At 42.0% G+C, this 27,733-nt stretch overlaps 3 protein-coding genes across 8 annotated transcripts in view; 2 read left to right on the top strand and 1 right to left on the bottom strand.

Annotated features, from left to right (window-relative positions):
* Positions 1 to 860: 860 nt before the first annotated feature.
* Positions 861 to 17,800, top strand: LOC120057008 (derlin-2-like). 3 transcript variants are annotated; one of them, XM_039005355.1, is made up of 8 exons: positions 861 to 988; positions 6,975 to 7,040; positions 7,195 to 7,268; positions 7,496 to 7,589; positions 8,021 to 8,216; positions 8,601 to 8,691; positions 16,022 to 16,077; positions 17,134 to 17,246. In XM_039005355.1, the coding sequence occupies exons 1-7, from the start codon at positions 896 to 898 to the stop codon at positions 16,032 to 16,034; spliced, it is 627 nt and encodes a 208-aa protein (XP_038861283.1). In that variant the 5' UTR covers positions 861 to 895; the 3' UTR covers positions 16,035 to 16,077; positions 17,134 to 17,246. The 3 variants fall into 3 exon arrangements, with proteins under 3 accessions (XP_038861283.1, XP_038861282.1, XP_038861284.1); XM_039005354.1 differs by lacking the exon at positions 16,022 to 16,077 and having other exon boundaries at positions 17,134 to 17,800; XM_039005356.1 differs by lacking the exon at positions 16,022 to 16,077 and having other exon boundaries at positions 8,601 to 8,696; positions 17,134 to 17,245.
* LOC120057007 overlaps positions 17,774 to 27,733 on the bottom strand; it is a 16,162-nt gene continuing 6,202 nt past the window's right edge. Inside the window, exons 1-8 of one of the 3 annotated variants that reach the window (XM_039005350.1) lie at positions 22,755 to 23,735; positions 21,685 to 21,808; positions 19,984 to 20,041; positions 19,630 to 19,742; positions 19,275 to 19,436; positions 19,090 to 19,147; positions 18,759 to 18,841; positions 17,774 to 18,579 (exon numbers count right to left, since the gene is read on the bottom strand). In XM_039005350.1, coding sequence (XP_038861278.1) covers positions 18,386 to 18,579; positions 18,759 to 18,841; positions 19,090 to 19,147; positions 19,275 to 19,436; positions 19,630 to 19,742; positions 19,984 to 20,041; positions 21,685 to 21,793 — 777 coding nt within the window. In that variant the 5' untranslated portion in view covers positions 21,794 to 21,808; positions 22,755 to 23,735 and the 3' untranslated portion in view covers positions 17,774 to 18,385. Of the gene's footprint in view, positions 18,580 to 18,758; positions 18,842 to 19,089; positions 19,148 to 19,274; positions 19,437 to 19,629; positions 19,743 to 19,983; positions 20,042 to 21,684; positions 21,809 to 22,754; positions 23,736 to 27,733 lie in introns of those variants that run through there. The other 2 variants (XM_039005353.1, XM_039005351.1) reach the window with 2 other exon arrangements.
* The window catches only part of LOC120057006 (rab GTPase-binding effector protein 1-like), a 26,849-nt gene continuing 23,309 nt past the window's right edge, over positions 24,194 to 27,733 (top strand). Inside the window, exon 1 of one of the 2 annotated variants that reach the window (XM_039005348.1) lies at positions 24,194 to 24,343. In XM_039005348.1, the coding sequence (XP_038861276.1) occupies positions 24,298 to 24,343 (46 nt within the window). In that variant the 5' untranslated portion in view covers positions 24,194 to 24,297. Of the gene's footprint in view, positions 24,344 to 24,995; positions 25,195 to 27,733 lie in introns of those variants that run through there. The other variant, XM_039005349.1, reaches the window with a different exon arrangement.

The following is a 27,733-nucleotide window of genomic DNA, read 5'->3' as shown; positions in this document are numbered from 1 at the left end:
AAGGCTGTAACGTAACAAAATGTGGGAAAAGTCAAGGGTTCTGATTATTTTCAGATGATCCATCAATGTAAAGGTATGGAAACTAGAAGTGCCCAGAGAGACAGGGCAAAGCAGGAGAAAAAGGAGAGGAAAGAAAGATGGAGAGATGTTGGATAAGAACAAAGTAAAAGAGCCGCTCAGAGCTAAAACAGCAGAGAGAATGGTAGAAGTGAGGAAAAATAAGGAGGGTGAAAGCCCACCTTGTGGGCGTGGCGATGAAATATAACGAAAAGAAACAGAGAAAGAAACAGAAAACGTGTTGAAAAAGGCTTACGGCATAGAAAATTGGATGACGTACATCCCAGACCTCAAATTGAGGAAGATGTAAGAACCCAATGCAGATGGAAGAGAAAATAATGTCAGCTGTCATTGGTCAAAAGTTAATTGCTATGTTGATTCATTTTGTCGAATATTTCATAAATAAAATAATATGAGCAGAAGAAAACACAAAATATTTTAAAAAGTACAAAATGTAGATTAAAGGTGGATGTGGTTACTGGATAATGCAATGCAAGTTAACTTGCAGACATACTGAATATATTTGAAATACTGTGGCTAAGTTCTTAACTGAGCTATAACAACGACGAACTTCTTGATGGATGAAAAATACATGGACGAAAAGGCGGTCCCATGTAGACAAAATCTCACTCCCCCTTCTCCCTATTCGCTGTAGAGACATACGCGGACCAATCAAGTATTGCCATTGTTTGGTCTACCATATGATTGACAGGTTTGTGGTTCGCTCAAACAAAATAAACAAACCAATGACAGATAACAAAAACTCACAGAAACTCCCCTTTATCACACCCTGTGATGACGTGTCAAGAAAGTGCCGGAAGCGTTCAGTTGTGTCAAAATGGCTTATCAGACTGTTCAGCAGGAATATTTACAGATTCCTTTTGTGACTCGGGCATACACAACTGCCTGTGTCCTTACTACCGCTGCTGTGGTAAGATATTTTAATTTAATCTGAAACATGTTCTTGTCGGCAATGTAGATGGGGTAAGGGCTTGGCCGTGGATGTCAGTCTGCTAAGGTTAGCTAGTAGCTAACGCCGTCTCGTTGGCAAAACACTAGGAACCAAACGGGGAGGGACCTACCTGGATTTGTCCAATAGAAACTCTAGTTTTCGTTGCGAAACGAAACGTTTGACACCTGCTTGGACTAATGATTACATCCCAACAGTGTACGTCAATTATCTACTGTAGACAGCTGTGTTAGTGTCGCCAAATAAACGTTATTGTTTGGACTGTAGTTGGGCTGTCACTGACCTTGATAGAATTGATCAAATTTGCAAGGCTCAGTAACTAGCGCAGGTCTCCAACCGTTTTCTAGCATGAATTCTACTTTAAAAAAATGAAACACGTCGTGAGCTACTCATTTATTTTCTATCTTTCAAATAGGCATATTGTTCTCTTCTCTCCCCTGCAACTCTTCAGGTCTTTAGTGTACAAGAGAAAGGAGTGCACTGTTTGTCAATATACATGGCAAAATAATGGTTAATGAAACAACTATAATGGGGGCCCTATAAAATCTACTTGTTTTCCCTCATTCTGTTTTATATTTTCCCAAATTGTTTTATTTTCACTGTTTTTAGATTTTTGGGGTGGTTTCACCCTCAAAATTAGAATTGTTCATAGTGAAACAATGACATTTGATTGTTTTTTTGGGGGGGGGGCAAAGTTTGCAAATAATATATACAAGTTATATATATATATATTACTCATCATAGACTAGGTAAGCCTTCTTTTGCATTTAACATTCAATTGAGAAGGTTTTTGGTAAAGTATTTCTGTCAACCCACCAGACTGTTATCCCGACCCGACAACTTGCTTCTAGTGATGAACATTCCGTCTTTTCTGTGAGGCGGATCATTTGGTTCTGTTCACATAAAGGAAACCTTCATTTGGCTCCCAAACGGCTTAGTTCAGTAAAGCTTAGAAGTTGTTATTTTTATTTAACCGTTACTTAACTAGGAAAGTCAGTTAAGAACAAATTCTTATTTACAATGACAGCCTGCCCCGGCCAATCCCGGATGACGCCTGGCCAATTGTGCGCCACCCCATGGGACTCCCAGTCATAGCCAGATGTGATAGCCTGGATTCGAACCAGGGACTGTAGTGATGCCTCTTGCACTGAGATGCAGTGCCTTAGACCACTGCACCACTCGGGAGCCCGATTGACCTAAAACCATGAAAAAAAGAAATAGTACATTTCTAATTGAAAGCCTACAGTTGCCTACCATTATGTCAGATCGTGAAATGTGAGTAAAAATACATTAGATGACCTGAAAAAAAAAAAGACACAATTTAACACACTGAAAAAGTGACTGGACCACTAGTCAAGAATATTCAGAGTCTGGTCCTGAAGCCACTCCTGCGTTGTCTTGGCTGTGTGCTTTTGGTCGTTGTCCTGTTGGAAGATGAACCTTCGCTCCAGTCTGAGGTCCTGAGCGCTCTGGAGCAGGTTTTCATCAAGGATCTCTCTGTACTTTACTCCGTTCATCTTTTCCTTGATCCTGACTAGTCTCCCAGTTCCTGCCACTGAAAAACATCCCCACAGCATGATGCTGCCACCACCATGGTAGGGATAGTGCCAGGTTTCCTCCAGACGTGACACTTGGTATTCAGGCCAAAGAGTTCAATCTTGGTTTCATCAGAAATCTTTTTCTCCTGGTCAGAGTCCTTTTTAGGTGCATTTTGGCAAGCTCCAAGCGGGCTGTCATGTGCCTTTTACTGAGGAGTGGCTCCCGTCGGGCCACTCTACCATAAAGGCCTGATTTGGTGGAGTGCTGCAGAGATGATTGTCCTTCTGGAAGGTTCTCTGATCTCCAGAGGAACTCTGGAGCTCTGTCAGTGACGATTGGGTTCTTGGTCACCTCCCTGACTAGGGCCCTCCTCCCCCGATTGCTCAGTTTGGCCGGGCGGCCAACTCTAGGACGAGTCTTGGTGGTTCCAAACTTCTTCCATTTCAGAATGATGGAGACCACTGTTCTTGGGGACCTTCAATGCTGCAGACATTTTTTGGTCCCCTTTCCCAGATCTGTGCCTCGACACAATCCTGTCTCTGAGCTCTACGGGCAATTCCTTCAACCTCATGGCTTGGTTTTTGCTCTGAGATGCACTGTCAACTGTGGGACCTTTTTGTATAGACAGGTGAGTGCCTTTCCAAATCATGTCCAATCAATTGAATTTACCACAGGTGAACTCCAATCAAGTTGTAAAAACCTCTCAAGGATGATCAATGGAAATGGGATGCACCTGAGCTCAATTTCGATTTGTCATTATGCTGTATTGTGTGTAGATTGAGGATTTTTTTATTTATTTCATCCATTTTAGAATAAGGTTGTAACATGACTGTGGGGAAGGGGTCTGAATATTTCTGAATGCACTGAAGGTCCATTATCTTTTCTACATACTTTATAGCTGGTTTAAGTTAACACTGAAAGTGTTTTTCCATCCCCAAAATGCAGTAACATAATTGTTTAAAAAAATGATACATTGTTCTTTTACATTTTTTGGCCCGCCTAAGGATTTCAGTGGCAGAAAAATCCCTGTTATTGCCTACCTTTTACCTAACTACCATTTTGTACGCCAGATATGTGTTAATTGTGCGTTACATGAAAGGTCTATACAAGGGCCCAAAAAATCTTTAAATGTTTTGCCTGATTCCGTTTTTGCTCTCAATCACTTTTTTAATAGAAAAACTAAATTGGATATTCTAAGTTCACAACACTGCTTAAACCATGTCGGGAGGCCACTTTTGAAATTTGGGGGGGGGGGAATGAATTGAATTTTTGGTGTAATTACCCTTTCAACTGAGCTGCACTGGGGTCGAAGCGCCGTCATGGTTAGATTAAGACACTGCTGAGCTGGCGCAAGATATGGGTTTGAGAATGTTTCATTGAACAACAATTAAGCTGATTGGCTTACACTGCCATTTCAAAATGGCTGCGGTGTCTACTGCTAGCTAGCATGAGGATGAAAAGGGCATTTTTCCAGAAAAACTAGCATTATTTCAATCTTCTCAATGTATCAGTTTGGATTAAGGTCAAATTTGGAGTACAGAGGCATATCCCATTGCTACATTGAGGTACGTTTTCCGCCTCCTCCGTGGCGTCTTAATTTAACCACGATGGCGTTCTGACCCCAGTGCAGCTCAGTATAAACAAACGTAACACAAGAGTTGGAATCTGCTGGCTATTGTAAGTGCGAAGTTTGCAAAACAAATGGCTACTGGATTGATGCAAATCATCATATCATTCTACCAGGTAGGCATAGGCAACTTTGTAGTTAAGATTTAATTGAAGGTTTTTGGGAAAGCCTTTCCATCTCTACCAGAAGGTTATCATAAGCATCATCGCTAACGGCTACACGAAGTGTAGACATACAGTACGCGCGCACCACAAACACAGACAAGGGCATTCCTGTGCCGAAAATACGAATCACTGATGCATATCAAATCAAGTTTTATTTGTCACATGAGCAGAATTCAACATGAGTATACCTTACCACAAGCCCTTAAACAATTATGCCATTTTGTTCTTGAATTATGATTAATTTGGGCAAGTTAATGCATTTTCTAATAAGTTCAATACGTGTAATTGATTTCCTACTAAATTCAATAGCAATTTTTTTTATATATATATATTGTTGAATTACGTGTTAATGTTTGGATTCCGTGATTCTGTCCTCGTTCTCTGTAACAGATTCTATAGGGCCCTACTATACAAAACGCCACCATCGATTTTTCTACTACCTTGTTCTTGGAAATTGACTTTATTTGTTCACGATTCGTCGAAAAAAGTGTCTTAGAAATGTCAGTGTGACAGCGCTAGCTGCGCACCAGAGACTCTGGGTTCACGCTCTGTCGCAGCCGGCCGAGACCGGGAGGTCCGTGGGGGCGACGCACAATTGGCCTAGCGTCGTCTGGGTTAGGGAGGGTTTGGCCGGTAGGGATATCCTTGTCTCATCGCGCACCAGCGACTCCTGTGGCGGGCCGGGCGCAGTGCGTGTTAACCAAGGGAGCCGGGTGCACAGTGTTTCCTCCGACACATTGGTGCGGCTGACTTCCAGGTTGGAGGCGCGCTGTGTTAAGAAGCAGTGCGGCTTGGTTGGGTTGTGTTTCGGAGGACGCATGGCTTTTGACCTTCGTCTCTCCCGAGCCCGTACGGGAGTTGTAGCGATGAGACAAGATAGTAATTACTAGTAATTGGATACCACGAAAATTGGGGGTAAAAAGAAGAAAGAAAGAAATGTCAGTGTGCAGGTGGGTCTACAAAAATCTGAAAACTCAGAGATATTAAATCCATGTTTTGAGAGATGCCTCTTGAATGTGTGTAGATCTTTGTTTTGGTCGCACTGTTGCATGCTGTCATCTACTTGCAGCTAAAATGACGAGGGAACTCCTCACTCTGTGAAAAACTTGGATTGATTATCTTTGAGTTTTTGTAGAGCCACTTACAACTTGACAGACTTTTCTAAGATACTTTCTTAGTTCTAGATTCAGTAAAACATTTCTCGGCGACAACGGGTTAGTAGAAAAATCTATGGCAGTTTTTGTATAGGGCTTTCCTGTAACGCCAAGTACGGAAACATGGTTATCACATCAGGCGTACAAACTGGTAGCTACTTTTGACCTTAGTTAACCTCAGCATGCTAACCATAAAGTTGCAGTTTATCAAATCAAATCAAGTTTATTTTATATAGCCCTTCGTACATCAGCTAATATCTCAAAGTGCTGTACAGAAACCCAGCCTAAAACCCCAAACAGCAAGCAATGCAGGTGTAGAAGCACGGTGGCTAGGAAAAACTCCCTAGAAAGGCCAAAACCTAGGAAGAAACCTAGAGAGGAACCAGGCTATGAGGGGTGGCCAGTCCTCTTCTGGCTGTGCCGGGTGGAGATTATAACAGAACATGGCCAAGATGTTCAAATGTTCATAAATGACCAGCATGGTCAAATAATAATAATCACAGTAGTTGTCGAGGGTGCAGCAAGTCAGCACCTCAGGAGTAAATGTCAGTTGGCTTTTCATAGCCGATCATTAAGAGTATCTCTAGTACCGCTCCTGCGGTCTCTAGAGAGTTGAAAACAGCAGGTCTGGGACAGGTAGCACGTCCGGTGGACAGGTCAGGGTTCCATAGCCGCAGGCAGAACAGTTTAAACTGGAATAGCAGCAAGGCCAGGTGGACTGGGGACAGCAAGGAGTCATCATGCCCGGTAGTCCGGACGCATGGTCCTAGGGCTCAGGTTCTCCAAGAGAGAGAAAGAAAGAGAGAAGGAGAGAATTAGAGAGAGCATACTTAAATTCACACAGGACACCGGATAAGACAGGAGAAGTACTCCAGATATAACCAACTGACCCTAGCCCCCCGACACATAAACTACTGCAGCATAAATACTGGAGGCTGAGACAGGAGGGGTCAGGAGACACTGTGGCCCCATCCGATAATACCCCCGGACAGGGCCAAACAGGAAGGATATAACCCCACCCACTTTGCCAAAGCACAGCCCCCGCACCACTAGAGGGATATCTTCAACCACCAACTTACAATCCTGAGACAAGGCCGAGTATAGCCCACAAAGATCTCCACCACAGCACAAACCAAGGGGGGGCGCCAACCCAGACAGGAAGATCACGTCAGTAACTCAACCCACTCAAGTGACGCACCCCTCCTAGGGATGGCATGGAAGAGCACCAGTAAGCCAGTGACTCAGCCCCTGTAATAGGGTTAGAGTCAGAGAATCCCAGTGGAGAGAGGGGAACCGGCCAGGCAGAGACAGCAACTTTATTAACTGCTATTAAAAGGAATGTCAAGAATTCCAAGATTGGTGGTTCATGGTTGACTTTACTTAGAATTTTCAGACCAGGTGTATAATCAGATAGACCAGGTGAACTACTGATTGAATTATGTTTTCTTTGCACCCACCCTCAGCAATTAGAACTCATCACACCTTTCCAACTATACTTCAATCCTGATTTGATACTAAGGAATTATCAGGTGAGTGCATGCAATCATCTGCCGTTTAGCTACTGTATCAGGTATGAAAAACAATTTGGAGTTTTTAATCTTAGGCCTTTTGTGTAAATGTAGCAGGTTTTAAAAAAACTGTGTGAGATGCAAGGTTGACTGATTTCTCTGTTCTGTCTTGTAGGTATGGAGACTCATAACCAACTTTTTATTTTTCGGGCCAGTTGGCTTCAACTTCCTTTTCAATATGATTTTTTTGTATCCTTTTTCCGCTGCACATGTCTTGCTCTGAGGTTACTTGTGAAATTGATGTTTGCATATTTTTTTTCTTCCCCTTTGATTGGAAGCACTATGCTACTCATAAAATGCTTGTCTTGAACAAGACTAGCCATATTTCATTCATTTGTAATCATGATGCATCTGTCTAATTATAGGCTAAGTGTTTGCTTTGCACTTGCCAGATTTCCTTAACCGTTGGCTTCCAGGTACCGATACTGTCGTATGCTGGAGGAGGGCTCTTTTAGGGGCCGCACCGCTGACTTTGTCTTTATGTTCCTCTTTGGTGGCCTTTTGATGACTGTATCCTTGTTCTACTGTTACTGTCATGGTCTTTGTTGATACTGCAGGAGTCAAGACATGTTCAATACCACATAGACTTTATATATTTGTCACATTCTTAGCAAGCTTCTGATTGAGCTCTTATTAGGGCCTACTGTTGTACAATGCTGTATGTGTGTACATTAAATATATATAGGCCTATGTTATCTATAGGTGCCCTTATGAGAAGCTCTTGAGAAACAGTCACACACCTTGCCCCCTGATTTCCTTTCAGCTGTGTTTAGGCTAGTTGTCATATTTATCATTAACTGGTTGGCTGCAGTTAATAGCAGCATAACCTAAGTAAAGAGGAAATCAACAAAAATAATTCTGACTGTTTATGGACTGCAAAACACCCACTGTATGCCAATTCAATCCACCAATAACTTTTTTTTTTCTCAGTAAGCACATAGATATTTGGCACCTTTGTGAGTCTGGTATTCTTGGGCCAAGCCTTCACCATCATGCTGGTGTACGTGTGGAGCAGGCGCAACCCCAACGTTCGCATGAACTTCTTTGGTCTGCTGAACTTTCAGGCACCCTTTCTCCCGTGGGTGCTCATGGGATTCTCTCTGCTGCTGGGGAACTCCATCATTGTGGATTTACTAGGTACCAGTCACCCTAACCACCATGAATCATTTCTGTAATGCATCAACATTATTAATGGCTTTAAGATCCAAAAGGGCATTGCCTTATTGAGGAGTGGGACCGGTACGATACCAGTATTGCGATACACGTAAGTATCGTGGCAAGGAAAAAGAACACGAAGTGGTTTTAACTCCTTCAGGAAAACAGCCCTAATGTTGTCATCCAGAGTCACATTTATTTATTTCCCCAGCTATAGCACACAATATTTTACATACAGCAGTTTTTTAAAGCACCAAAGAGTTTGATTTGCTTTATGTTTTCATTTTTGCCATGAAAAGAATACCGCGATCCTGATGTCGTCACATCCCTAGTGAATTAACTGGTCAATGTACTCCCTTCCCTAAGGTATCGCTGTGGGTCATGTCTACTTCTTTCTGGAGGATGTATTCCCAAACCAGCCAGGTGGTGGCAGATGGCTCAAGACTCCTTTTTTTCTGTAAGGTTGGCCATTTATAAGTTTGATATGGTTCTAGTCCAGGAATGAATGTATTATTGTCTTAGGATTGAAACTGCAGTGTTTAGGCCATGAGTCTGCTGAGAGATGGTAATGTTGCTGGAGAGACAGGGGGCATGTTAAGTAAGTAAGCAATAGTTATTCTTATATGGATATTGCCAACATTAACAATGTTATAATAACCAATGTTTTGGCATGGTCTTCTCAAGGTAAGCTGTCCTTGGAAAAGGCCATAAAAAATGGTTTGTTGATTGGTATGATGATTCTAGAAAAGGAAAGGCACATCAATAGCTAAAAGTAGAAATATACCATTCATTTATCAGATCAGCAATAGCGATGGGGGAAAAAATTGATAGGTACATGTCGCAATATTATTTTGGACGATATTATATTGATACTTTCACTCCAAGTATTGATTTGTAATAAATCTTATTTTTAAATAGTGAGCCAACATGTTTTCAGCCCTTTTATTTCCATGACTTATCAAAACTAATTTCTCATGCTCTCTGCAGCAGACATGGTGAGCAAAATGTTTGGAATATCAAAACACAACAAAATCACAGTACAGAATCGTGATACAAATCGTATCGGCACCTAAGTATCGTGATAATATCGTATCGTGAGGTCCCTGGCAATTCCCAGCCCTAATGAGCAACATACAGTGCATTTGGAAAGTATTCAGACCCCTTGACTTTTTCCACATTTTGTTAGTTTACAGCCTTATTCTAAAATGTATTAAATTGTTTTACTTCCTCATCAATCTACACACAATACCCTATAATGACAGAGCAAAAACAGGTTTTTAGAAACTGAAATATATCACATTTACATAAGTATTCAGACCCTTTACGCAGTACCTTGTTGAAGCGTCTTTGACAGTGATTACAGCTTTGAGTCTCTTTGGGTATGACACTACAAGCTTGGCACACCTGTATTTGGGGAGTTTCTCTCATTCTTCTCTGCAGATCCTCTCAAGCTCTGTCAGGTTGGATGTGGAGCGACGCTGCACAGCTATTTTCGGGTCTCTCCAGAGATGTTTGATCGGGTTCAAGTCCGGGCTCTGGCTGGGCCACTTAAGGACATTCAGAGATTTGTCCCGAAGCCACTCCTGCGTTGTCCTGTTGAAAGGTGAACCTTCATCCCATTCTGAGAACCTGCCCCAGAGTGCTCAGGACTTCAAGGCTTTCTCTGTACTTTGCTCTGTTCTATTCCTCAAGCCTGACTGCTTCACCGTAGGGATGGTGCCAGGTTTCCTCCAGACGTGACGCTTGGCTTTCAGGCCAAAGAGTGAAATCTTGGTTTCATCAGACCAGAGAATCTTGTTTCTCATGGTCTGAGAGTCCTTTGGGTGCCTTTTGGCAAACTCCAAATGGGATGTCTAATGCCTTTTACTGGGGAGTGGCTTCAGTCAGGCCACTCTACCATAAAGGCCTGATTGGTGGAGTGCTGCAGAGATGATTGTCCTTCTGGGAGGTTCTCTGATCTCTACAGAGGAACTCTGGAGCTCTGTCAGAGTGACCATTGGGTTCGTGGTCACCTCCCTGACCAAGGCCCTTCTCCACCGATTGCTCAGTTTGGCCGGGCGGCCAACTCTAGGACGAGTCTTGGTGGATTGCTCAGTTTGGCCGGGCGGCCAACTCTAGGACGAGTCTTGGTGGTTCCAAACTTCTTCCATTTCAGAATGATTACATTTAAGTCATTTAGCAGACGCTCTTATCCAGAGCGACTTACAAATTGGAAAGTTCATACATATTCATCCTGGTCCCCCCGTGGGAATTGAACCCTGGTCCCCCCATGGGAATTGAACCCACAACCCTGGCGTTGCAAGCGCAATGCTCTACCAACTGAGCCACACGGGACCACACGGGACCACTGAATGATGGAGACCACTGTTCTTGGGGACCTTCAATGCTGCAGACATTTTTTGGTCCCCTTTCCCAGATCTGTGCCTCGACACAATTCTGTCTCTGAGCTCTATGGGCAATTCCTTCGACCTCATGGCTTGGTTTTTGCTCTGAGATGCACTGTCAACTGTAGGACATTTTTATATAGACAGGTGAGTGCCTTTCTAAATCATGTCCAATCAATTGAATTTACCACAGGTGAACTCCAATCAAGTTGTAGAAACATCTCAAGGATGATCATTGGAAACGGGATGCACCTCGGCTCAATTTCGAGTCTCATAGCAAAGGGTCTGAATACTTATGTGACTTGTTAAACAACATTTTACTCTTGTTTAGGCTTGCCATACATAAGGGTTGAATACTTATTGAATCAAGACATTTCAGCTTTTTATTTTGGATAAATTAGCAAACATGTCTAAACTTCATAATTATGTGGTATTTTGTGTAAAATTATGTATTTAATCAATTTTAGAATACGAAATGTGGAAAAAGTCGAGGTCTGAATTCTTTCAGAATGCAAAGTATTCAGACCCCTTGATTTTTCCCCACATTGTCACAGCCTGAATTTAAAATGGATGAAATTGGGATTTTGTGGCATTATGTTTTTAGAAATGTTTACAAATTAATTAAAAATGAAAAGCTGAAATGTCTCGACTCAATGTATTCAACCCTTTTGTTATGGCAAGACAAAATAAGTTCAGGAGTGAAAATGTGCTTAAGTTGCATGGACTCACCGTGTGCAATAATGGTGTTTAACATGATTTGTAAATGAGTACCCCATCTCTGTACCCCACACATCAAATAAAATTTTATTTGTCACATGTTCCGAATACAACAGGTAGACCTTACTGTGAAATACTTACAAGCCCTTAACCAACAATGCCGTTCAAGAAAGAGTTAAGAAAAGATTTCCTAAATAAATAAAGTAACACAATAACGAGGCTATATACAGGGGGTACTGGTACCGAATCAATGTGAGGGGGTACAGGTTAGTCAAGTTATTTTGTACATATAGGTAGGGGTAAAGTGACTATGCATAGATAATAACCAGCGACTAGCAGCTGTGTAAAAACAAAGGGAGGGAGGGCATGTCAATGTAAATAGTCCGGGTGGCCATTTGATTAATTGTTCAGCAGTCTTATGGCTTGGGGGTAGAAGCTGTTGAGGAGCCTTTTGGTCCTAGACTTAACGCTCTGGTACCGCTTGCCGTGCGATAGCATAGAGAACAGCCTATGACTTGGGTAACTGGAGTCTTTGACAATTTTGGGGGGCCTTCCTCTGACACCGCCTGCTATAGAGGTCCTGGATAGTAGGAATCTTGGCCCCAGTGATGTACTGGGCCATACGCACTACCCTCTGTAGCGCCTTACGGTCAGATGCCGAGCAGTTGCCATACCAGGCGGTGCTGCAACCGGTCAGGATGCTCTTGATGGTGCAGCTAGGTGTAGAACCTTTTGACGATCTGGGGACCCATGCCAAATCTCCTGAGGGTGGAAAAGGTGTTGTCGTGCCCTCTTCACGACTGTCTTGGTGTGTTTGGACCATGATAGTTTGATGTGGACACCAAGGAACTTAACTCTCGACCCGCTCCACTACAGCCCCAACGATGTTAATGGGGGCCTGTTTGGCCCACCTTTTCCTGTAGTCCACGATCAGCTCCCTTTGTCTTCCTCACATTGAGGGAGAGGTTGTTGTCCTGGCACCACACTGCCGGGTCTCTGACGACCTCCCTGTAGGCTGTCTCATTATTGTTGGTGATCAGGCCTACCACTGTTGTCGTCAGCAAACTTAATGATGGTGTTGGAGTCGTGCTTGGCCACGCAGTCGTGGGTGAACAAGGAGTACAGGAGGGGACTAAGCACACACCCCTGAGGGGGCCCCAGTGTTGAGGATCAGCGTAGCAGATGTTGTTGCCTACCCTTACCACCTGGGGGCGGCCCGTCCGGAGTCCAGGATCCAGTTGCAGAGGGAGGTGTTTAGTCCCAGGATCCTTAGCTTAGTGATGAGCTTTGAGGGTACTATGTTGTTCAATGCTGAGCTGTAGTCAATGAATAGCATTCTCACATAGGTGTTCCTTTTGTCCAGGTGTGAAAGGGCAGTGTGGAGTGCAATGGAGATTGTATAATCTGTGGATCTGTTAGGGCGGTATGCGAATTGGAGTGGGTCTAGGGTTTCCGGAATAATGGTGTTGATGTGAGCCATGACCAGCCTCTCAAAGCACTTCATGGCTATTGATATGAGTGCTATGGGTCGGTAGTCATTTAGACAGGTGACCTTAGTCCCTGTGCCCAAGAACACTATGGTGGTCTGCTTGAAACATGTTGGTATTACTGACTCGGACAGGGAGAGGTTGAAAATGTCAGTGAAGACACTTGCCTGTTGGTCCACGCATGCTTTGAGTACACGTCCTGGTACTCCGTCTCGCCCCACGGCTTTGTGAATGTTGACCTGTTTAAAGGTCTTTCTCACATCGGCTTCCGAGAGCGTGATCACACAGTCGTCCGGAACGGCTGGTGCTCTCATGCGTGCTTCGGTGTTGCTTGCCGGGACGCGAGCATAAAAGGCATGTAGTCAATGAATAGCATTCTCACATAGGTGTTCCTTTTGTCCAGGTGGTAAAGGGCAGTGTGGAGTGTTGACCTGTTTAAAGGTCTAACTCACGTCGGCTACGGAGAGCGTGATCACGCAAACCAACTCTCTTTCCACCCATACATTTCTTCCAGGGTCGTTGCTCCATCACCTCGGCTGTTTTACACCTAGGCCTATATCATTAGTATCAAGAATTGAAAAGGTAGCATAAATAGCTTGTATAGAAATATATAATATACCTTTCTCTAGCTTAGAAGTGCTTCTGTAAATTTTAATCACTTTATCCCATTGTCAACCAGCCCGCCACACACTAGAGACAACCCTGTGACAATACCTAATCCATCCATTTTCCGGTGTGTATCGGAAGAATAATCATCCTTTTACATTTTTTATATTCAGATGTATTTTTTAAATGTAAAAGGTTAATAACACCAATTATTTTAGGATCAAATAGGCCTGTTCCAATAGAGAACCTAGGCAGGTATTTAATTATATAATTGTTTGTCCTAGCCCCACAATAAATCTATTTGTTAAGTTTTATCTTAAAAGGTAATCGTTCCGATTCACATCGGCGAACAAGGGCCGCACTCTTAACAGCTTTTAAGTCATTCCCCGACCTCTACAATTAGGCTATATCATATTAAACTAAAAAAACAACCTTGGTATTTATAATGTACAATCTTCAAATTAAATAAAGAAAAAATCATAAAGAAAAAAGGTCAGCCTTACCTATCTTCGCCTTCCCCTAAATCAAAACCTGATATTACGTCCATATAGTCCAAAGTTCCATATTGTCTAAAATGCATAAGTTCATCATACCCATTCTGCATTACCATAAGTCTAACCTTATTTTAAGTCCAAACGGCATGACTATAAAATTAAAAAGTTGTTAATGCAACAAAAAAAACAAGTACAAAACAATGTTTTTGTCAAAAACAAATTAATCCATATTTGTAGTGCGGTGCAAATATATATATACACTGCTCAAAAAAATAAAGGGAACACTTAAACAACACAATGTAACTCCAAGTCAATCACACTTCTGTGAAATCAAACTGTCCACTTAGGAAGCAACACTGATTGACAATAAATTTCACATGCTGTTGTGCAAATGGAATAAACAAAAGGTGGAAATTATAGGCAATTAGCAAGACACCCCCAATAAAGGAATGGTTCTGCAGGTGGTGACCACAGACCACTTCTCAGTTCCTATGCTTCCTGGCTGATGTTTTGGTCACTTTTGAATGCTGGCGGTGCTTTCACTCTAGTGGTAGCATGAGACGGAGTCTACAACCCACACAAGTGGCTCAGGTAGTGCAGTTCATCCAGGATGGCACATCAATGCGAGCTGTGGCAAAAAGGTTTGCTGTGTCTGTCAGCGTAGTGTCCAGAGCATGGAGGCGCTACCAGGAGACAGGCCAGTACATCAGGAGACGTGGAGGAGGCCGTAGGAGGGCAACAACCCAGCAGCAGGACCGCTACCTCCGCCTTTGTACAAGGAGTAGCACTACCAGAGCCCTGCAAAATGACCTCCAGCAGGCCACAAATGTGCATGTGTCAGCATATGGTCTCACAAGGGCTCTGAGGATCTCATCTCGGTACCTAATTGCAGTCAGGCTACCTCTGGCAAGCACATGGAGGGCTGTGCGGCCCCACAAAGAAATGCCACCCCACACCATGACTGACCCACCGCCAAACCGGTCATGCTGGAGGATGTTGCAGGCAGCAGAACGTTCTCCACGGCGTCTCCAGACTCTGTCACGTCTGTCACATGTGCTCATGTGCTCAGTGTGAACCTGCTTTCATCTGTGAAGAGCACAGGGCGCCAGTGGCGAATTTGCCAATCTTGGTGTTCTCTGGCAAATGCCAAACGTCCTGCACGGTGTTGGGCTGTAAGCACAACCCCCACCTGTGGACGTCGGGCCCTCATACCACCCTCATGGAGTCTGTTTATGACCGTTTGAGCAGACACATGCACATTTGTGGCCTGCTGGAGGTCATTTTGCAGGGCTCTGGCAGTGCTCCTCCTGCTCAAAGGCGGAGGTAGCGGTCCTGCTGCTGGGTTGTTGCCCTCCTACGGCCTCCTCCACGTCTCCTGATGTACTGGCCTGTCTCCTGGTAGCGCCTCCATGCTCTGGACACTACGCTGACAGACACAGCAAACCTTCTTGCCACAGCTCGCATTGATGTGCCATCCTGGATGAGCTGCACTACCTGAGCCACTTGTGTGGGTTGTAGACTCCGTCTCATGCTACCACTAGAGTGAAAGCACCGCCAGCATTCAAAAGTGACCAAAACATCAGCCAGGAAGCATAGGAAATGAGAAGTGGTCTGTGGTCACCACCTGCAGAATCACTCCTTTATTGGGGGTGTCTTGCTAATTGCCTATAATTTCCACCTTTTGTCTATTCCATTTGCACAACAGCATGTGAAATTTATTGTCAATCAGTGTATCTTCCTAAGTGGACAGTTTGATTTCACAGAAGTGTGATTGACTTGGAGTTACATTGTGTTGTTTAAGTGTTCCCTTTATTTTTTTGAGCAGTGTGTATATATATATATATATATTTGGACTACTTCAACAGGAGATAGCTATCACTCACAGCCACGTTGTAATCTTCGAGTCCTTGAACATTTTGTTGTTTACCTAACATTTATCAACCACTAGACGAACGTTCTGTTTCTCTGCTCGGAGCCTTTTGAAAGTGGGGTACAGGGCACGTCGTCTCTCCACTATTTCATGAGGAAATTGTTCATTAATAGAGAATGGGGTGTTCAATTCCCTACCCTGTTGTAACAAGGCAATTTTCATTTTGTAGTGGGTTAGCATAACTACGATCGGACGGGGCCATCCCTCTGCTCTGCCACCGAAACGGTGAGCTCTTTGAAAATCAATTGTTTCCACCTGTTCGTCTGACACCTTGAGATTACGTTTCATGAACACCTTGACTTTTTCCCTCTGACAGATAATTTTCGTTTTTGTTCTCCTTTATTCCCATTTATAACAATTATTTTTCATAATAATGCACTTTAGATATAGTAATTCGGCTGTCATTGTTTTATCATCATACCGTAGCCTCTCTGAAGTGTCTTTAAGGGAGTCCACGGTAGTTTTCAATATCTTATTTTCCGCTCGTATTTCTCCCATAATTTTATTATTGTAATCCATTCCTGTTTTTGAAGCCTCAACCTCCCCCAGTAGCCCAGGCAATAGATCCAGTTTAACTGCTCGCTCATGGTTGTAAGCAATACTCTATCTTCTGGAGACATAGTTATAAAAACGTCCCCCTCCAATGTTAAATTAAGAATTTTAGATGGCGGCTTCCCTCCGGTTTCGCTCGCAGAACTCGAGGAAAGGTCTTCCCTTGTTCGCTTCGATGTATCCGTTTCTTTTTCAGGCAAATCAAAATTCTGATCAATAAATGGTTCCAGATTCTCTATTATCCAGAATGTTTGTTTCGTAGTTATCAGCTAATCCTCATTTTTTTGTGTGATTAATTCATGGAACAAGCTGTGCTTGCTTACCACGCTGCCACGTCATCAACACCTGTTTTAGTACTTAAGCTCCCCCTCCTACCCGATAGTCTCCAGATTTCCATCTAACTAAAGGCAATTTTAAAGTATAGTTTCACCAGGTCATCTAACTTGGCATTTCAACGGTGGCGCGCACAACAACAGGGAGACGTGCACTTAAATCCCATACATTAATCTGGAAATATAACCAACTTTATTCTCAATGTATTTTGTTTATTCTCAACATATTGCAACTTTATTCACGAAATGTTATTTACTTTTCTCGAAATATTGGCACTTATTTTTTGCATGATAGTACTTTAAAAAATATGTATTATTAAAAGTATCTTAAGCATATTGTACCTCGTTTTGGTTTGTGTGTATATATAACCTGTCTGTTATTTTGTCTCTACCACAGTAAAATGCTGTTTGACACTCCAGAAGAAGATGCCAACTACAACCCCCTTCCCGAGGAGCGTCCAGGGGGGTTCGCCTGGGGAGAGGGACAGCGCCTCGGGGGTTAATCTAGCCCCCCACCACAGGATCACTTTATAATGGACATTCCCTCAGTGAGACAGAGGGACAATTATTATTATTATTTTCTTGACTTATTTCTCTAGTTCTGGATGGAGAACGCCAATATCCAACCAGAGCTTTTCTGAGATTGGTGTGTGGCTTACATCTCCCTGAAACTATTCTATAAGCCAGACTGTCACTTTAAGACCACATGAGGACATAACAACAGCAAGGGACTTGATGGGGAACCTTTGGCTGTGTTGATGTTTGGCTTTATCTCTGGGGGAATATTGTCAATATGGGAAACGGAGGCCAAAATTGAATGAATTCAGATCTTGAGGGTTTTTTCCATTTTACTTTTAAATATATATATATAATTAACGTGTGGCGAATGTAGATATTGCTGGATATATTTTCTTTGTCAGTTTTTTGTAAGGCGTTCCATATTTGATTTATTTCATTAATGTGATTTCAGTCCCAAAAGAGTGCTTGGATGCACTAGGCATCAACAATGTGAACTCTTGCATAACTTACATATTGAATAAAAGCACACATTTTGTTTATTGCAACTGTAGAAACAATTATTACTGTAACTGCAAACAAATCAAACTGCATATGTTATTTACCCTCTGGTAGAAGGCAGTGTATGGAAGGTTTCAGAACTTTAGTTCAAAGGGGCAATTGGTACACCCATTTTTGGACTATATACTAATTGATTCTTAAAGAATATAATTTGTAAATCCCTCATGAGCGTAGTTCAACTGTCAGAACCCAAAATATAGATTGTGTATATTTATACTCTGGTCAATATTCATATTGAAACTACACAGCTTCTCTTTTTTCTATACCTTCTAACTACAGGACAATAAGAGTTTCAATTACAAAGTATACCCTGAAACACAACTAAATTGTGTTGAATTCTTAGTTATAAGAAAGTACACATTGTAACAATATATCTTCTCGGTAAATACCAGGCAGCTATACCAGTTGGCAGAGGACTGAAGTAAAGCATTACCAAATAAATTAGTAAACATTAAAGCTGTATCAGCTGAAGATGAGGATAGTCATAGTTGTACTAATATCTATTTTGGTCTAGCTGGAGTATACATTATGTGCCACCAGTGTCTTTAAAATAGGCTCTGTTGCCTCTGGCCTTATCCCACATCATCATAGTCCTCTTCACTCTGACAGTCTGCTCCGATGTCATCGTAATCCTCTGAGATGCTGTCACGGTCATGGCACACGTCCTGACACACCACTGTCTCTGTGTGATGGTATGGCGGAGGGGCCTCGTTATCTACTTTCACATTGTAGGGTAGCTCTGCAAGGTTCTCACAGTTTTCGATCTCTGGAAAGCAAAGACACATTATTGACAGTTGAAGCTGCCCAAAAGGTGTTTTCTTACTGTGTGCTTAAAGGTTCCTATTGTGAATGTTATACACAACAGCTTTATCCTTGTGTAATATTACTCCCATTGTGTGCTCATGATTGCATTTTAAGGCTCATCCCATGAAACCTGATGCTTACTGGGGTAGGATGTGAGAAACTGTGTCCTGGGTGGTAAAGGAGTCAAATCATCCTTTAGATCTTTGGGATGATATTTGCTGCTCCTGGATAAGGGAGAAACCCAAGAAATTAGGTGTCCACCTTGGAAAATACTTTTGACAAGCCCCCTCTCCCATCCCCGGACTACTGAAAATCCCTAAAACAAATGGCCCTATATTGTTGATTCAAAGGTTTGTGGGGAATAGAGGACCACAATGGTGGTTTTGTGTTAATGAATGATGAGTCAACAAAATCACTATAAATATCCATTGAAATGTTAAGTTACATCAACTGAATAGTGCAAGACACTTACTGGGCATAAGACTCAGGGATTGTGTGACTTGGCCAATTTGTATTGTATTGTTCAGCAGCTGTAAAAAAGATGATAGTTGTTGAGACAATGTGCACAGACTTTGAAACAGATAGTTCATATCAACAGTGTCTAGTATAGTCTCTGTTGCCTCTGGCCTTATCCCACATCATCATAGTCCTCCTCACTCTGACAGTCTGCTCCGATGTCATCATAGTCCTCTGAAATGCTGTCATGACACACGTCCTGACACACCTCTGTCTCTGTGTGATGGTATGGCGGAGGAGGGGCCTCGTTATCTACTTTCACATTGTAGGGTAGCTCTGCAAGGTTCTCATAGCTTTCGATCTCTGGAAAGCAGACACACACATTGACCGTTGAAGCTGACATTGAACAGGTGCCCAAAAGGTGTTTTCTTACTGTGGGCTTAAAGGTTCCTATTGTGAATGTTATAACACAACAGCTTTATCCTTGTGTAACATTACTCCCATTGCGTGCTTATGATTGCATTTCAATGCTCATCCCATGAAACCTGATGCTTACCGGGGTAGGATGTGAGAAACTGTGTCCTGGGTGGTAAAGGAGGCAAATCCTCCTCCAGATCTTTGGGATGAAATTTGCTGCTCCTGAATAAGGGAGAAACCATTGGGAGAAACCTGAGAAATTAGGTGTCCACCTTGGAAAATGCTTTTGACAAGCCCCCTCTCCCATCCCCGGACTACTGAAAATCCCTAAAACAAATGGCCCTATATTGATTTAAAGGTTTGAGGGGAATTGAGGACCAAAAGTGTGGTTTTAATTGTGTTAATGAACAACAAAACCAATCTCTATATAATGTCAATAAAAATGTAGGTTACATATACATCAGCTGAAAACAAAATAGTGCAAGAGACTTACTGGGCATAAGACTCAGGGATTGTGTGACTTGGCCTATTTGTATTGTATTGTTCAGCAGCTGTAAAAAAAATATGATAGTTGTTGAGACAATGCACAGACTTTTAAATAGACTGTTCAAATAAGTAGTGATGAAAATGGACCTGAAATTCTAACAATAGTGCTTTTAGTGATGTACACTGAACAAAAATATAAACGCAACATGCAACAATTTCAAGATTTTAATGAGTTACAGTTCAATCAGTCGATTGCAATAAATTGATTAGGCCCTAATCTATGGATTTCACATGACGGGGAATACTGGTATGCATATGTTGGTCACAGATACCTTAAAGAAAAGGTAGCGGCATGGATCAGAAAACCAGTCAGTATCTGGTGTGACCATCATTTGCCTCAAGCAGCATGACACATCTCCTTCACATAGAGTTGATCAGGCTGTTGATTGTGGCCTGTGGAATGTTGTCCCACTCCTCTTCAATGGATGTGGGAAGTTGCTGGATATTGGCGTGAACTGGAACACGCAGTTGTGCGCGTCGATCCAGAGCATCCCAAACAATGAGTGACATGTCTAGTGAGTATGCAGGCCATAGAAGAACTTGGACATTTTCAGCTTCCAGGAATTGTGTACAGATCCTTGCTACATGGGGCTGTGCATTATCATGCTGAAACATGAGTTGATGGCGGTGGATGAATGGCATGACACTGGGTCTTATCACGATATCTCTGTGCATTCAAATTGCCATCGATAAAATGCAGTTGTGTTCGTTGTCCGTAGCTTATGCCTGCCCATACCATAACCCCACTGCCACCATGCAGCAATTTGTTCACATAGTTGACATCAGCAAACTCCTCACCCACATGATGCCAGACACGCTGTCTGTCATCAGCCTGGTACAGCTGAAACAGGGATTCATCCGTGAAGAGCACACCTCTCCAGCGGGCCAGTGGCCATCGAAGGTGAGCATTTGCCCACTGTAGTTGGTTACGACACCGAACTGCAGTCAGGTCAAGACCCTGAAGAGGATGACAAGCGCGCAGATGAGCTTCCCTGAGAGGGTTTCTGACAGTCTGACAGTCAGAAATTCTTAATTTGTTCAAACCCACAATTTCATCAGCTGTCCGGGTGGCTGGTCTCAGACGATCACGCAGGTGAAGAAGCCAGGTGTGGAGGTCCTGGGCTGGTGTGGTTACACGTGGTCTGCGGTTGTGAGGCCGTTTGGACGTCATGCAAAATTTTCTAAAATTACTTTGGAGGAGGCTTATTGTAGTGAAATTAACATTAAATTATTGGTAACAGCTCTAGTGGACATTCCTGTAGTCAGCATGCCAATTGCACTCTCCCTCAACTTGAGACATCTGTGGTGGCATTGTGTTGTGTGACAAAACTGCACATTTTAAAGTAGCCTTTTATTGTCCACAGCACAAGGTGCACCTGTGTAATGATCATGCTGTTTAATCAGCTTATTGATATGCCACACCTGTCAGGTGGATGGATTATCTTGGCAACGGAGAAATGCTCACTTACAGGGATGTAAACAAATGTGTGCACAAAATTTGAGAGAAATAAACTTTTTGTTTGTATGGAACATTTCTGGGATCTTTTATTTCAGCTCATGAAAGATGGGACCACTTTACATGTTGCAACACTTTACATGTTACATTTATATTTTTGTTCAGTGTAATAGCATCATTGAAAAAACCTACCTTTCTTGGAGATACACTTGTTGATAAAGACAAAGATGAGGCCTATTACCAAGGATACAAAAATCATTCCAAGAACCACCCACAGCAAGAACTCTCGTAAAAGTGCCATTGGGGATCTAGTCCACTGCAAACAAAAGTGCCAAAATATACATGTAAGTAACTGATTATGAACTTGAGATGAATTTTAGGACCTCATGAATTCCACAGAAATGGCTACTTGAAATATTTTGCAAGGAAAGTAAATGAGTTGTGGGCACACATCAACATTGTTCTGCATTTCAACTTTTCAATTCAGTGCTTCAGTGCTTTATTGGAAACATGAGGAGGACTTTGAACATTTAAGTTTTGTTCTGAATCTCCATGGCATGTCACTTCCCCTTTTCTGACCTGACCAGGTCATGTGGTTATTTTAGACTGCACTGTATATGAGCAGACAATTGTACTACATCAAAGGTGTAAGGCAAAAAGTGATTAGATTTTTACATAATATGTTGTTGTGACATCTGATTCTTCAGCTTTTTTGACTGTCAAGCTCAATCCTGAGCACCCTTACATATACACTACCGTTCAAAAGTTTGGAAATGTTCTTGTTTTTGAAAGAAAAGCAATTTTTTTTGTCCATTACAATAACATCAAATTGATCAGAAATACAGTGTAGACATTGTTAATGTTGTAAATGACTATTGTAACTGAAAACGGCAATTTTTTAAATGGAATATCTACATAGGCGTACAGAGGCCCATTATCAGCAACCATCACTCCTGTGTTCCAATGGCACGTTGTTAGCTAATCCAAGTTTGTCATTTTAAAAGGCTAATTGATCATTACAAAACCCTTTTGTTTTTGTAACTAAGAACAGTCCTTAGTCGTGGTATATTGGCCATATACACAATCCTCGGGCCTTATTGCTTAATTATATAATTGACAAATAATTTACATATAATACAAATGTACATTTTAACTATAATGAATGTTAAGTTTTAAAATGTCTCATTAACCATGTTTACAAAGAAGCATTTTCTTGTTCTTATGACAATAGAATACACTCAAAATGATAGCATATGCCTTACCTTACAAGGAAAGCCGAACAGCTGAAAACAAGGGTTGTGTGGGTCAATGATATTCTCACTTCTAAGCTGTGTACAGAAGATAGGGAAACTCTTATGGTGGCATGATGCATTTCTGAGATCTGCAGCCAACTCATTTCCTCTCAATCATATTTAAGGAACTCCCAGCTACTTCCCCCACCCATCACTCCGCTCTACTGGTTCAGATACGTTTATAGACCCTGTTGAGCTGTTGAGGCCATGCAGTGTGTGAGGATGGGTGAGGCAGTGAGGGAGAAGGGGGGGGGGAGTGTGTGTGTGTGTGTATGTGGCTGTTAATATTATCTAATTTGTTAGCTAGTTGGTATGGATAGTTCAACAAGTAGTTTGAGTCAAAGTAATATTGTCTTGGGTGAAAGCACCACATACTGAATGGCATCACGACATCTAGGATGTGATCTCTCGACTGATGGTGCGTTCAAAACAACTCAGAACTCAGAAACTCAGACATTTCTGACTTGGACTCGTTGTAGAAATGCCGCATTGACGTCAATTTGGCAACTCGTAAATACGACCTTCCTACTGGGAAACGTGCATGTGAACGCCCCTCCAATCTGTAATTATGACTAGGAAAATTGGGAATGATCTCTTGACCCCGATCTTTCCCACATGTTGAACTTTGACACCATGCACCACTGAAAATGGCAACAAACACAGTGGTCAATGGTGAGAATGGTTATTGCGTTCCTTCCAAGCTCTGAGCACGTGAATGCCCAAATCGTTCCTCTGAAGTAAGCAAGTCGTTCCTCCGATCACTCCGACACGATTTGAATGCGGAAAAAGATGAGCTTCGCGTTTCCCCACTTGGAAATGATCAGAAGCAGCCAATAGGAAGCTCTACGCCAGGGGTGTCAAACACATTCGGTATTCAATGTATGGTTTATTTTATAAAATATAAGTTTCGTAAGGATTAGGTTGTTAAGAGTGTACTGATACGAGTAGGACACGTGACATCCTAGCAAAATCGAGAAAGTCATAAACCCCGCCTATTTCTACATTGTATCTTCTTAAAATGTGATTTTAAACCTAACCACACGGTTAACCTTATGCCTAACCCTAATCTTGAATTAAAACAAAAAAGCACATTTTTGTTTTCAGGTATTTTTACCATATAGCCAAATGTTCATTTTGTGGCTGTGGTAACTAGTGGAAACCATTGTGTGTGTCGTTCACACGCGTATCTGCCCTCATGATCCCACCTGATCTTGCCTCCTACCGACTGCCTTCCATTTTTTAATAAAAGCAATTTCGTTGTTAGAGCCGCCACTAGAGTATCTAGTCAATATAATGGATAATCTGGGATGTAGCCATTTGTGACTGTGGTAACTAGTGGAAACCCCCGATATTTATGTGGTAGTTTTCACACATGCGCAGTGAGCTGCTTCCCCCAATGACGTTGTCTTCCATGTAGCAAGCGCTTCAAGCAGGCTGTTTTCTTGGACACGCCTAGCTAGCTAGCTTTCCTCCAACACCGCGCCGGTTATTGCAATTCCATCCCCTGGAAACCATGGCCGACCAGGCCTCGGGATCCGCCCGGCAGCCCCAGCATGACGGTAAAGATTTGTTATTTTTTGGTAGTCTTTATGTGGTATAGTCTCGAGCTAATCCAGATAATTAAACGGCCTGTGAATCATCGGGCTCAGCAAGCACCATCACCCGACGTGTCACTCCCTCTCCCTGGACATTATTTCAATGTTCTCAATCCTGGATATATTCAAACATAGCGAGCTACACAGGCCCAAAACTAGATTTCCATACGTTGTTGGAAAATAAATGCACCCATCATGGCGCTAGTTAGCTAGTCGAACGGTGTTGATGTTAACTAACTAGCTAGTTAGCTACCACTATACCTGTCATTGTTGTTTTGAAGCCCTTGACAGTAGGCGAGACCATCGACGCAGTGGAAACTGGAAAGGGATAATGCTGGCAGTCACATTTGTACAAGTATCAAACGTTTTCGAAAACAGTGTTTATTGAAACATTAATATTCTAACATTTAGCGAACGTTAGTTTTCCATCCCCATGTTTGCTAAATGTAGTTAGCTGCATAGCTTTTGTCTACTCTAACTAACAGGGGACTATCCCATTCATAGATGCTAACTGCTTTAGCTCCTATTGCCCGGGGGAGTTTTCATTAGAGCCCGACGCTTGCTCTAAACGTTATTAACGCACATCGCTTGCGGTAAGTTTTTGGAAACGCAGTGAGAAATAATTTTCAAAAAACAAAATGTTAAATTACTACACACCTTTTTGTTAGTGTTCCTATGTCAACAATGGACTAACGAAACAAATAGCAAAATATCGTTTTCGGGTGGAATTTTTCTTTAACAACGTTTGATTATGGAAGAAACTGGGGAGGAAGTGTGCACACACACAACTTGTTGATCTGTGCAAAACGGCTACAGTAAGTGTTTTTAATTTTTTTAGTTTTAAATATTTCTCGCTGATATGAAAGATAAGGGGCATATGTTTAAAAAACAGTTTGAGGATTGACTTTTCTACATGTTAAAAGACCTTGTCTGAATTTGTAGTTAACATGGAGCCAAATGCGGGCCAATGTACACGGAGAAGGGTTTTCGAGAGCTAGCAGGGGACATGGACCAATTTTGAGTTTCAGACTCTAGCTAGTTTGCTAGTAGTAGCCACACAGATACATTGTTGGCCAAAATGTCTTGATAAATTCAGCCTATGACTGAATTCAATTTACAGGATTCTTGCCGATTTTGTCAAACTATCTACACCAGATCTTTCAATGGAGATAATGAGTTGTGTCAATGGTTGTTCTGTTACTGATGTCATCCCACTCTGAAATATGTCATGCTCTGCAATATGCACAAGCTGACATTTTCACACCTCTGTTCATTTTAATGGCCTCTGACTTGTATGCCATTTCTAGGAGTTGTCCAAAGTAGAGGTGCTCCATATCTGTCCTCAGTTTAGCACAATGTTTTTGGTTCAGTGTGTTTTTATAGCGACTTTGAGATTCTACTTCTAATGAAAAGTGCTATATAAAATACTATTATTATTATTAATGAGGCTACATTCACCAGGTGCTAAATGAGTGCAATAACAAACTTAATTGACTAAAGTAGAGGTCGAACGATTAATCGGAATGACCGATTAATTAGGGCCGATTTCAAGTTTTCATAACAATCGGTCATTTTGGACGCCAATTTTGCAGATTTTTATTATTATTATATATTTTTTTACACCTTTATTTAACTAGGCAAGTCAGTTAAGAACACATTCTTATTTTCAATGACGGCCTAGGAACGGTGGGTTAACTGCCTTGTTCAGGGGCAGAACGACAGATTCTTACATTGTCAGCTCAGGGATTCAATCTTGCAACCTTATGGTTAACTAGTCCAACGCTCTAACCACCTGCCTCATGAGGAGCCCGCCTTTTACGCGAATGCCGTAGGAAGCCAACGTAAGTTGCTAGCTAGCATAAAACTTATCTTATAAAAAAAATTATCAATCATAATCACTAGTTATAACTACACATGGTTGATGATATTACTAGTTTATCTAGCGCACTCGCGCAATGCGCACTCGCGAAAAAGGACTCGTTGCTCCAACGTGTACCTAACCATAAACATCAATGCCTTTCTTAAAATCAATACACAGAAGTATATATTTTTAAACCTGCATATTTAGCTAAAAGAAATCCAGGTTAGCGGGCAATATTACCAGGTGTGTCACTTCTCTAGCGTTCATTGCACGCAGAGTCAGGGTATATTCAACAGTTTGGGCCGCCTGGCTCATTGCGAACTAATTTGCCAGAATTTTACGTAATTATGACATAACATTGAAGGTTGTGCAATGTAACAGGAATATTTAGACTTATGGATGCCACCCGTTAGATAAAATATGGAACGGTTCCGTATTTCACTGAAAGAATAAACGTTTTGTTTTCGAGTTTCCGGATTCGACCATATTAATGACCTAATGCTCGTATTTCTGTGTGTTATTATGTTATAATTAAGTCTATGATTTGATAGAGCAGTCTGACTGAGCGATGGTAGGCAGCAGCAGGCTCGTAAGCATTCATTCAAACAGCACTTTAGTGCGTTTTGCCAGCAGCTCTTCGCAATGCTTCAAGCATTGCGCTGTTTATGACTTCAAGCCTATCAACTCCCGAGATTAGGCTGGTGTAACCGATGTGAAATGGCTAGCTAGTTAGCGGGGTGCGCGCTAATAGCGTTTCAAACGTCACTCGCTCTGAGACTTGGAGTAGTTATTCCCCTTGCTCTGCATGGGTAACGTTGCTTCGAGGGTGGCTGTTGTCGATGTGTTCCTGGTTCGAGCCCAGGTAGCGGAGAGGAGAGGGATGGAAGCTATACTGTTACACTGGCAATACTAAGGTGCCTATAAGAACATCCAATAGACAAAGGTATATGAAATACAAATCGTATAGAGAGAAATAGTCCTATAATTCCTATAATAACTACAACCTAAAACTTCTTCACTGGGAATATTGAAGACTCGTGTTAAAAGGAACCACCAGCTTTGATATGTTCTCATGTTCTGAGCAAGGAACTTAAACATTAGCTTTCTTACATGGCACATATTGCACTTTTACTTTCTTCTCCAACACTTTGTTTTTGCATTATTTAAACCAAATTGAACATGTTTCATTATTTATTTGAGGCTAAATTGATTTTATTGATTTATTATATTAAGTTAAAATAAGTGTTCATTCAGTATTGTTGTAATTGTCATCATTACAAATAAAATAAAAAAATCGGCCGATTAATCGATATCGGCTTTTTTTGGTCCTCCAATAATCGGTATCGGCGTTGAAAAATCATAATCGGTCGACCTCTAGACTAAAGACAGGCTTTGCAAAAGGCAACACTGATCTGACGATTTTACCGCTTAGTATGGCAAATGCACCTCCCTCGACCGCAAAGCGCTACAGAGGGTTGTGCGGACGGCCCAGT

Source organism: Salvelinus namaycush, chromosome 12, assembly GCF_016432855.1.
Source record: "Salvelinus namaycush isolate Seneca chromosome 12, SaNama_1.0, whole genome shotgun sequence".
Taxonomy (NCBI): Eukaryota; Metazoa; Chordata; class Actinopteri; order Salmoniformes; family Salmonidae; genus Salvelinus; species Salvelinus namaycush.
Note: the sequence above shows the minus strand (reverse complement) of the source record. Positions and strands in the feature narration are given on the sequence as shown.

Bases quoted from the DNA above. Each gene is read 5' to 3' on its own strand.
- LOC120057008 (XM_039005354.1), top strand. From the start codon at position 896: ATGGCTTATCAGACTGTTCAGCAGGAATATTTACAGATTCCTTTTGTG. The intron at 7,590-8,020 runs GTATCCTTGTTC...GTAAGCACATAG, and splicing joins TTGGTGGCCTTTTGATGACT to ATATTTGGCACCTTTGTGAG. The intron at 8,692-17,133 runs GTAAGGTTGGCC...TCTCTACCACAG, and splicing joins CTCAAGACTCCTTTTTTTCT to TAAAATGCTGTTTGACACTC.